General features: G+C 44.9%; 1 protein-coding gene across 1 annotated transcript; it reads right to left on the bottom strand.

The window, feature by feature from the left end:
* Positions 1 to 909: 909 nt before the first annotated feature.
* inka2 (inka box actin regulator 2) lies at positions 910 to 11,011 on the bottom strand. Its single transcript, XM_071543984.1, has 2 exons — positions 10,923 to 11,011; positions 910 to 2,496 (listed from the first exon to the last, which is right to left on the bottom strand). Exons 1-2 carry the CDS (start codon positions 10,992 to 10,994, stop codon positions 1,207 to 1,209), a joined length of 1,362 nt encoding a protein of 453 aa, XP_071400085.1. The 5' UTR covers positions 10,995 to 11,011; the 3' UTR covers positions 910 to 1,206.
* Between the last annotated feature and the right edge of the window lie 945 nt (positions 11,012 to 11,956).

The raw sequence follows: 11,956 nt of genomic DNA, 5'->3' as shown, positions 1-11,956 counted from the left end.
TCGACAGGGCCCATTCTGTATCGCCTTTGAGCCTGTGGCTGATAAGCTTTACATAACGTCCGGGTACCAGATGGCAGTCAGGCAGTCGGTCAGTACTCCTGTCTGCCTGTGCCGTCTCTACCACCTCCTCTCTCTCTCTGCATAACACACAACCCAGGAGGACTGACAGTCGACTCAAGATGTCTACACAGCAGAGAAAAATGAGTATTTCGTGTACGACAGCAAGCACAACATCCCTGACAAGCACTACAAGGGACAAGTCTCAAAGTTTAATGTGCAATATTCGATGGTTAAACTAGTCATGCACTGTATTGCTGTATGTTTTACCAGGCAAGATGAGATGAGGCAAGATTTCTCTAAGTTGTGTATGTCAAATCCATTTAAATGTGGCAGTGTCTCGTAGCGTCCTGTATAACATTCATTCCCTGAGCAAGGTGAATGTGACTGACTGGTCCAATCAAACCTGAGTTTCCAAGGCTTCATTAGCCCAATGAAACGTCTAGGCCTGTACGGAAACAGCAGGGAGCTTATGTGTTCAGTGGCAGTGCGTTCAGTAACAGCTGTTTGTAATGTCGTTTATAAAAACAGTGCCCATGCAATCCCACAGTTGGTGTTCTAATCATAGATACAACTATCAAGTGTGATATATGAGAGTGTGTGTGTAGCATAAAGTGAAAACGTCAAATCTGAAAACAGTGGATGTTTTATCAATGACTGTAAGGTAACGTAACTCAAATGAGACATTCTGAGAAAGATGCCCATTGTCCATATCAAAGTACCGTCTATTAAGAAGTCCAGGGAACTCACTCATACATGCGCACACTCATGAGAAGAAATGTGAATTATACAAAACTTGCAAAGGAGGAAATTCTCTATGAAAGTCTCTCCCTCTCTCTCTCTGTCTCTTTCAGAAACACTCCTGCACACGCACGCACGCACACACACACACACACACACACACACACACACACAGACAGCCAACGAGGTTTAAGTTTTAGGATTGTCAGACAAACTGTTGCCCTGATAATCTCTCAGTGTGGGGAGGAAAAGTTGGGGTGTCAAGTTCGTCATCTCTCGATTCATTGTAGGCAGATAACTGTATGCCAGTCTCTCATTCATTCCCCTCCAGCCAAGCCAAATCCCCCAGCACCTGTCACTCAGTCTGGCAGCAGCAGCAGTCTAATGGCCTGGGCCTGAGAGTCACTGTCAGACCCACACAGCCGTGTTGTAGTCAAACAACGGCTGCATTTTCTCCAGCCTGCTCTCTGGCTGTCTCCTGTCTAAATAAATCCCTGGAAATGGCTGCTGATGCTGCTGGTGGAACTGGGGGAGGTGGTGGTGATTTCTCTCTGCCTCGGCTAGATGTGGACACGGCCTGCCTTTACCCTGCTGTGCACCTGCCCAGAACGGCAGGTAAAAGCTCCCTTTGGAAGTTTTAGGACCCAGTTTCTTGGGCCTTTTGAAGAGGTCTCCCTCTGGGAACTCCGGAGCCATCCAGCCAGGCCGCTCCTTGAGAAGCTTGTCCCTGTCAGGCCGCACGCTGCGCAGGAACTTCTTGAAGATGTTTGTGGTCAGCGAGAACTTCCGGCAGATCTCCTGTGAACGGCTGAGACGGAGCGGGTGAGCCGGTGTGTCCGGTCTGTCCGCCCCTCCATCCGCGGTCCTCTCCGCTCTCCTCTTCCTCCTCTCCTCTTCCTCCTCCTCTTCCCTCTCTAGCTCGGGCAGGTCTAGCCAGTTGCCCACCAGGTCTGCGAAGACGTTGTCCCCCAGCACTAAGGGCTGCCGGTTGCGGCTGCGGCTCATGAGTGAGGAGGTCCAGTCGCTGCCGTCGTCCATGCTGTCCTGGGAGTAGTCACTGTCTAATGAAGGACCCTCTCTGGAGAGGCTGTACAGGATCCCAGGCAGGTCCACCACCTGGGCACGGCGGGCAGTCAGTGGATCGGGATAGGGCTCCGGTGGAGGGTTGCCCACCATGGGTCCACAGAAGTCCACCTGGGGGGCGGTGTATCCTGACCACCTCCTGGGTATAGACTCGAGGACGCTCTCGCTTCTCGCGCTTCTTTCACTTCTCTCACTTCTCTCGCTGTCACTTTCCAGGCTGGAGCTGGAGGAAGATGAGGTTCCCAGACTGCTCCTGTGTTGGGACTGGCTCTGGTCGTCTCGACTGGTGGTGGCTCTGCTGTCCAGTGATGGCCTGGGACTTGAGATGGGACTTGGGCTGGGGCTGGGTTCCTCAGGCATGGTCTGGGTAAAGTCGGGCCTGTGAGTCTCGCCTAAGGCCACTGCTGCTGCTGCTGCTGCTGCTGCTGCTGCTGCTGCTGCGGCGGCGGGAGGCGTTGGTGGAGCGGGTTGTGGGGGCCCGCGGTTAATGGGCCGTCCCGAGATGTCAAGGCTCTCTAGTGCTGTCTGAACCTGGAGGAGTTTGAGTTCCTGGAGGGCTCCCATCATCGAATTCATCTGAGCATGGAGGCCATCTCCCGCTTCTTTCATAGACAGCTAGAGAGAGAGAGAGAGAGAGAGAGAGAGAGAGTGATGGGAGACAAAAATGACAGGGAAATATCCAGTTAGGCTTAACAACAAAAGACCTGGTACAACTCATCAATTGAAGCACTTGACTTCTCAACCTCCTGTAGGGCCATGTCATCCATCAAAGACCATTTCCCTCACTGTCCCCCCTTATGTTCACCATTAATCTCAGCACCGGGACAAATCCAATTACTCACCAGCAACTGACAGTATCAAAGACATCAAATGAATGAATTAATAAATAAAAATTACAGTATTCACCATCACAGCACAATGAATAAGCATGCTCTTTGTCTCGATATTAGACTCTGTTGTTGCACACCTTTTTTAATTATGGGTCATGTGACCTAGTTTTGAATGACAGGCCAGAGCCCCATATGGCCTGTGCATGAGAAAGGATCCTAGCCCATGACAGCTGTAGAGTAGACTTTCAACGTTGTCATCTCTTTCTCACTCTGTTCTACTCAGATTTTTCTTTTTGCACCCATCAGTTTGTCTTATCACAGATCCTTGCTCTCTCCTCCCAGCTCCCAGATCTTTTTCTTCACTCTGGCTTCCCTCTGAATCTTACTCCTACACTCTGCTCTTATCCCTCTCCTCCTACTCTCTCTTTCTGCTCTCATCTGTCTGAGAGCATGTGTCATGTGACCAGGACTAACCGTTTTCTCCTGGAGGCAGACAGAAAGCCCCGAGGCAGCATCCTGACCTGTGTCTTAACTTGTTAGCCTGAATCATTATGCACCGTAACTTTGACTTTGAATCTTTCTCTTGACATGGCGACGGTTATATGCTCATCAAAGCACATACACACACAGAGGTAAAGGTAATAACTGACAGATGAGGCAAACCTGCCAGGAACCCTCCCTTTTCAAAACATCTGTGGGAAAATGAGAGCGAAAGCATGCAAGGAATTTTGAAAAGTGTGCCAGAGTCTATGGGAAAATGTTGGTGAGAAAGTTACTGAAACTTATAAAGAAGCACAAGTTCATATCAACAGCACACTGATCGACAATTCACTTGTTTTTATTTTTCGCTCAAAACAAAAATTGTCACTCACGATCCATCAGTCTAACTGCAGCACAATTTTGACTGTCAACTCAACATCATTTCAAATTATTGCACAAAAAATTTGGCAAGATGCCTTTGTTATGAGAGAACAAACAAGCTAGCAATTTGATTTCAGCACTGTCAAATGAGATTAAATATCTGTGAAAAAACAAAACTAAACAAAACAACTTTCCATGTCTTTCAACTGCCTTGCCAACTTTCAAGACTCATCATTGCCCATTCTATGCACCAAACATCATAAATCTTTAGAAATCAATACCCATAAATCTCCTTACCTTGTATAAACTTTCACAAAGGCAGGGAGGAGGAGTCCCTGTCTGCCTCTCTGTTATTGTTTGTCTGTACCTCTGCCAGTCTGTCACTGTCCTCTCACCTTTCAAACGGATCGCTCTGACTGCCCCTATATGTATCTCTCTCCAATGGGGGGACACTGCCAGACGGGGCAGCCAATCAGCGCTGCCCGTCTAGACTATAATCCCTAACAGTGGGGGTGGGGTCACTCAGGCGGAAACGGACTGACAATGAGAGGGGAGAGAGAGAGGAGAGGAGAGGAGAGAGGGGACAGCGAGAGGGAGAGGGAGAGTGGGAGTGGGCGGGTGGTGACAGTCACAGCCAGCAGCAGTGGAAGTGGATTGGGGTGTCAGCCGGACGAGTAGGGCTGGGATGGTGGGAGGGAGAGGGGAGGGAGAGGGGAGGAGGGAGGGGGGACCCTTGCCATATGTTTAGATGTCGAAGAGGGAACTGTTGATGGATTCAATTATGGATGACACCATAAGAACAGTGGGGGGGGGGGCATATAGGAAGGAGGGGGGGTTATAGGTGCAACAACACCAGGCAGTGATACTAATCTTGGGGGAGCAGTGATTGTGACCCCGGGTGGGAAAAGTAGCTGTGTAAAACAACTGTGTTTGACAGTATAGCATCATAAACAAAGCGCTCTAAGCACCGTGAGAAGGGAATGTTGCTGCAGAATATGGGAGATAAATGATATTTTTCCCAAGCATTTTGTGCCACACTATCATGGGAGCTGGGAAAATGTAATAGATAACAAACATTCATGGCCTATATTTAGATCAAAAATAAATTCCCAACCATGAGAAGATATGCAGAGTTCCAAAATGAGATAGCTACCATTTGAAAAAAAAGGCAACAACACATATCTCCCTTATGATTGCTAGTCCAAAATTAAAATCAAAATGCATCAAAATGCAACAGCGCCTAAATAAAACCTCACAAAACAGTGACAATTTCTTCATTAGGTATAGTTTATTACACATGGACTCTACCTAAAAAGCCATTCAGTGCTTTACAGCTGTCATTTCCTTTGAGACCTCTGGGTTACATCATAGTGCTCATCAGCAGCATATGGATAGGTAGGTGCACAGGGGCGTAACGAATAGCCTCCAAGATCCCATAATAAGCCTGTCAATGCATATGCTGGGAACAAAAGGCACTTTGTTTCCCCCTGGCTTGCTAAAATAGGCTGTGAAGGTACGTGTAATTAGCACAATCAGGTTGTCTCATGTCTTCATGCCTTACACATATGGCTGACTTCATTAGTTATAATTGGCTGTGTCCTGGGAGAGGCTGGGAAAGAGCGCATAATTATGGTTTACCTTCAGCCACTTCAAAGTTCAACAAGTCTTATGATAGGATGACACGCAGAGTTGTGTTTTGTCATTACATCTTCGGAGTTAGACATGTGGCTTCCGTAACACTCAGCAAGATTATGCTGGGGAGATTCAAGGGATTACTGTACTCTAAGTTTCTGGTGAAAGTTGGACCACTTAAAGTGTATTAAATTTGTTGTTGAAATATTATCTCCTACCCATACTATTCTCATGCAGTCTAAATGGCCAACCTGTTTGCACATGCTAGCTAAAACACCCTAATTTAACACTCACATGCAACTTTTCCATTATCCCCAAAAAGCAGGCGTTCCCGCTGGTTATTTAAAGCACATTGAGTTGTTTACTGGCATTTCTATTCTAAGGCGGCATTAATAATTCATATTGTGCCATGGGGAACAAACAGTGGAACAGTAGTAAACTAAACCCTATTATCCCACCTTACCATGCCAACTAACTCAAGGCGCTCCACCGTTGGCATCTCAAGGCTGAACTTTGTGGCCCAAATATGTCAGCCTTTTCAATTTTCACTCTGGCGTTAGCTGAGATGCTGAATGTGACTAAATGTCCCAAGGCAGTTTCTAGTTTTGGCGATGACGTTTTAACGTTTAGCGAAGATCCTGAGATGTCTCACTCTCACAATGTGTTAATCATCTGAGGGCCTCATTAAGCTAAAGAAAGAGAAGAAACAGACGTGACAGGACCTAGCTTAGTACCTTAAGGTCTTACTCAGGGTAAATGGAGATGAGAAAAATGTCTCTCTAGTCTAATTTAATGAAAAAAACTTCAGAAAATTGGGATGGAATTGTGACCGCAGGGAATTGATGAAACACTGCCATCATTAACCCAATCTTGCGAAGCACAGTGACGTCTTATTTCTGAACCAAAGTCTCCTGTGATTTTCGCCATTTCATCCATCAAGCATCTATTCCTGTGAAGGATCATTTTAGAGAAGCACGTGAGTGAAAAACTATTGATCAAAAGAAGAGGCTGAATGAATCTAACAAACAAGGGCTGTCCAGCCATTCCCCTTCCCCCACTTCGTCTTCCTGCTGCGGTGATGCCAACCAACCGGATATAATTGCCAATTAAGGCCTGAATGCTTCAAAGTTTAAGAACAATAGCTGCCAGTCTTGAATTAATTTTGGATGGAGGCTCATTAAAAACTTCTGGCCATTAAAAAGAAAAAAAAAAATACCATCATGACGCTTCTTCATTTTATTAAGTAATGTCAAGGCAGTGACTGAAAACCTAACATCCAGAAGATCTGAGCGTTATTTCTTTAACAGCTATCATAAAGATGCATCCAAAAACCATTCAGTATGCATGAAAGTGAATTAAATACCACTAAGTATAAATAAATCAATGCTACTTCTCGGCTGTCTGTTGAGATTGAGCTCTCTGCCTTCATTGTGGCATATCACCTTCAGCTGAGGGGGGAAAATAAATGCACTGTGCCAGCACAGCACACTTAACTCACATATCCACACATATCTACACATGCCATGCTTGAATGTGTCAGTGTATATTTGAAGGCGTGTATGTGTGTGCTTGCATGTTTTGTTCAAAGAACCTCATTGACACGCTTTTAACTGGATTAATAGGGGAAAATAAACACACGAACGCACACTGCAACCAAACACAAACCACCACACTCTTCCATTCCACAGTCGGCCATAAAGTAGAGGCCATTCACTGTTGGTGTTTATATTGTTGTTGTTGGCCGGAGTGGAGGAAATAGTGAGGCCAAGGTTATCAGACCCAAAAGCTCTTCCTGTTTAGTAGGAGCAGGCTAGATGCAGCTAGCTTATCCCACCCTCCCTCCACCCTCATTAAAAATGAATGGTGGGCTGTGTGGGTCAAGGACAGGAATGGGATCTCTGTCCCGGGGATACAGAGAGCGGCTCTGTGACTGTACTGCTGGACACGCCACAGACCACTGTGGAAAGACCCTGGGTCACGATCCGGAGGGCAAGGCGGCTGTGCAACGTTCAGTGAAGAAACAAATCACTGTTTAAAAAGGGCATGAATGCCTCTCTAACATTCATGCCTAAGAGTTATATCGTGACCCTGTTTTGTCCAAAAGCCGCTAGGGTCATGTGCAGGAGAGGAGCGAGGGTGTGTAATACATGCCTCTTTTAGAATCTCATGTAGGATTGGACTTTTAGTAATGATATCCAAATCCTTTCCAGAATTTTCTACTTGTAATGTTTAATATGTTGATTACTGTGACTATGACCCACTCTACAGTATACAATGCTTCCCATGCATGTGTCTCATCATATAACATATTATTGGTCGTAGAAGGTAAAATCAGTAATTAGTTTAACACCGAATCAATTTTAAAAATCTATCAGCAATGTTACTGTCAGCAGCAAAGACCCCCTGCTGGCCTTTTTGATGATGGAGGTGGCTTGATGACTAGTTTCCCCGCTAAAATAAATGACGCTGCTATGGTAGAAATAGACTGATTAGAATCCATATCATCGTCACTGGCAGATAATATTTAGAGATGGTCTGGGACTCAATCTGTAGTCATCCTGGCTGGCAATCTTCATTGGAGGCCGAAATCATTAGATAGACGCTTGATAGCAAAGCAGCTGACGTCAGCGCCTTGTGTGTGTGGGCAGTGCATGTGCATAGCCTGTTCTCCATCCATACAATATTGATCTAATCCTCATGTAGAGCATTACTCATAACAAATATTCAACAAATTCGAATGGGTTTTTTCTTCAAGGGACATAGAGGGAGAGAGAGTATAGGGGAGGCGCAGGATTTGATCCTATTCCAGCGGAGTCACACGTGTGGCAGACTTAACCGCTCAACTATCTCTGGACACGATAAATTCTAATTCAATTTATATCGTGACATCTTGGGTAGTAACTTTCTTTTTTTTTTTTTTTACCTCCCCTGTGAGCCATTATGAAGCAGCCTGTGTGCGCAGTGCAGAACGATAAACAGACCTTTTGAAAGGTTATCGGTTCCATCTCAAACACAATGATCATACATGCAAACCGCACAGCTGCCACCAAGAGTTGGGCCAATTTTAGCCAGGGGGAAGGAAGGGCAGGTTGGGGAATAGGAGCCATAGGAGAGGCACAAAACAAACGAGCTGAAAGTTAAACTACTACTCTCTGATCCCATGCCCTGAATGTAACAAAGAACATGCAACTTTGCGGCACACAAGCTTGCCACACACCATAGGTTTGGCACTTATGCGTGTTTTTCTCAGATTCCATGACCTCATGTACACCGGCTTTGGTGTTGAATTCCGAGGTGACAGTTACGTTTGAAAAGTGCCTCAGGTGTGAAAGGGATAAAGGAGCGTGCACGTGAAATTAGGTGCACCAGTGTCGATATCAAAAGGTTTGATTTACGCTTTAGTTTGTGAAATGTCACTGTGGTGCAGGTGTGAACCCGACATTTAGACAAGATGACTCAGGGGCACGTTAGCGTTTGTGTCTTCAACTCCAAGGAGGAAGGGAGGGCTTATCTTTTTTTCTTTTCATGACTCCTATTCTGTTTATGAATAGTGACTCATGCTGAGCTTAAAATATCTCATTGTTAGCATTATTCCCTAAAGATTGCAGCGCTTACAGTGCTTTATATAATAACAAAGGGAAGTTGGCAGTCTTTTGATAAACACTGATTTCAGTTAGAGTAATACAAGTAGAAAAATAACAACCTGTTTAAATTCTGATACATTCCTGACTTGAAAACCAATCTGCCAGGGTTGATTTTCAGTGTCAGGGGTGCAGTAGCTCTGGTCAGCAGTTGGGACAAATAGCCCCAGGCCCGGTCAGGTCAAAGGTCAAATGTTCAAGCTTGACCTGCTACCCCACACAGACTGACCCCTCCTGACCCCAGACAGACAGTGTTCACACTTTCATATGACGCTCTTCTTCTTTTAGAGGCAGCAGGTTCTCAAGGTCCTGGTAGGATTCTATGGACTTATTAAAGAGGCTTAAGGAGTATAGTGCGGTTCTGCTGGTGAGGGCTCTTCAGTTGTTTTTAAACCTTGGCTGAGTATTAACTTCAGAGCTGTAATTTACTGCACTGTTGCATGAGGCTTTGAAAGCCAGGCAGGCTCACATTTCCTTTCTCTAGCACTGCGGGCTCAACTCCATACATTTTCCCCTTTTGGCAGAGGGTCTTATTCGGAGAGACTTAGGATAAGTGCTTACAAATTACATAAAGGTGAACATTTACACTGCACATCACAGTCTTTGAAGAGTAGTCACCACTGCTAAGGAAGAGCTTCATTACTAACTCAGTTGCATCACGGCTGTATGGCGGCTGTAGGGAGAAAGATGTTTGTGATTTCTAATTGCAGATGGAACCTGTTTGCCACTCTCCAATGGGCACTGGATGGAAATCAGTCACAGTGGAAAGAAAAGTGACAACCTTGGCACCGGCACCCCTCGTTTTCGGAACAAGACACTGCAACAGATTGTGTCCCACATGGTCCTGTGCAGGGGAGACTGCCTCAGCTTTTTAACCGGCATCTGCTATCGGTTCTTTTGTTTGATCCCAGGCATGGCACGACACTTTTCTATTATGTTACCAAACTGCGATATGGCAGCTATAGCACAACATGTGCCCCTGGCATCAGGTCTGCTATAGCTCCCAAATCTGAAGTGCCACTTGACAGACGTGTGGCTAATTTGGAGCAGAGAATCAAGAAGTCACAGAGCTGATCATGTTGCAAAACACGCAGCCACGCTAGCTTTTTCTGTGGGCCAGTGGCTGGGTAGAGAGAAAAAAAAAACTGCTTTGAAGATGATTCCAAAAGAAATCTGTGCCAGTTAAGGCTCCTTTGAAAATGGGTCTACAGTGTGTTACTGCCAAAAGATTTGGGTGTGAGGGTAAGCTTCCAGATTTTGTTTTTACATTTCAAAGAAGGGGGTGAAAGATGGCACTCTCAATTTGCTACCATCAAACACATTTGTTTATTAGAGGAGTGGAGAAATGTATACAAACATATTAATTAAGGGAGAGTGTCAAATTCTTTTAGGGCATATGTGATGAACCTCATTGCATTAAACATGACTGAAAATGCCACTGAGTCCCCTGTGAAAGCAAGACCTCACAGCAGTCTATTGCAATACATGATTAAAATGTACTACAGCAACAGAGCAAAATATACATCTTTTCTTTTTTCCCAAAATAAAACCGCAGGTGCAAGAACCCACAGCTTGCCACAGATGGAGCTATGAAAGCAAAGTCCTTCCTTAGGAGATTACAAAAGACTGTCTTTAGGTCATTAAGCTTAAATGAACATCTGTCCCAGATGCGTGGACGGGGAGGGGGAATGTACACATGCCTCTGCTCTGCCTAAAGCTTTAAGCCTACACAGATTAATACGAATGCAAAAAACCCTCGCTCTTCCCATCACTCATGCACCCCCTCTCACCCGATAGAAAAAAAAATAATAATAATACAAAAAATAGAATATTAGAGTCATTAATATGCCAGGACACATTAATATGCACAGTAAACAAAGCACATTACATGTTTTTTTCAAGGTGTTTTGAACAATTAATTGTTAACGCGTCCACTGTCTAGTGAAGTTTGCATAATTAAAAATTGTATACATGTTCAAAATGTACAGCAGTACACTACTCTTCTGCTACTACACAATAGACAACATTAGATTATGCTCTATTATCGCAATATAAGTATAGATACAACAGAACATACCAGTTCTTGCTTCAGACGTCTCAAGCACGCGTCCATGTTTTTGCGTTCTGGTTTGGAGAGCTGTTGTTCCATTTTGAATTGCAAGAATTTCAAATAAATCGCTTCGTCAATCGCCGATCAAGCATGACTATGAAAACTATCACTTGGGCCACTACACTAAGCTGGGAAATAAAAACAGCATTCTCGAGGAGAGGAGAAAACAATTTGTAATTGGAGATGCGCAAATCCTGCTGTGGAATGTGCGCGTCTTGTCCTGACGCGAAATCTGCAATGAAAACTCCTGATGACGGATATTTGTTTACTCCAAAAATGATAATGAGGTCCTTTTGGATGTAACGAGAGAGTCAGTCAGTCCGTCTCTCCCAGCGACCGCTGCTGGGTTAGGCTACTGTAAGCAGTGCGTGTTGTTCAGCCCGTTTTTTTTCCTCTCTCCTTTTTCTCATTCAAGAGGAGCGCTTACGTTGCCCATCCAATTTCCTCCAATGAGTGAGCCTCCCACGACACTCTAAATCCCATTCAAACTGGGATGGAATGGGGATCCATAATTTGTTATGGACGAGTGAGATTTGGCTACAGCAGCATATAACAATTTCACAGAAACCAATCTCTTGCCTGGGGAAGAAGCCTAATCATCTGGAAATATTTGAATCAAGGATGAAAGATCATACGGTTGTGGCTTTTCAAAGAGCAGGAAAAATAATAATCCATACTCCATAACACTGACAAACTGATAGACTCCAGGCAGATTGTGCAGCCACTAATGCATCATGCATTGATGTGAAGCTGGGAGGAAGTTTACAGAGGATGTGTCTAAAAGAAAGCCATATGTCTCATGAAATTAGCCAGAGGGTCAGCCGCCTTCCACCTTCATTGTGGCCAGAGAGGAAACACCTGAGCCAAAGGCTTTTGTTGTGTGACCTGGATACAATACTTTGTTAGCAAAGGAAGGAAGAGTTCCTTCAAATACAAGACCCTCAATCTGGAAATCATTCATCAGTCTCCCTCTCTCACATATAGATTTGACATTGAAAAGT

This window comes from Centroberyx affinis, unplaced genomic scaffold (genome assembly GCF_046629955.1).
Source record: "Centroberyx affinis isolate AG114_WGS23_722 - 3 ecotype Tasmania unplaced genomic scaffold, CSIRO-AGI_Caff_v1 ptg004430l_1, whole genome shotgun sequence".
Taxonomy (NCBI): domain Eukaryota; kingdom Metazoa; phylum Chordata; class Actinopteri; order Beryciformes; family Berycidae; genus Centroberyx; species Centroberyx affinis.
Note: the sequence above shows the minus strand (reverse complement) of the source record. Positions and strands in the feature narration are given on the sequence as shown.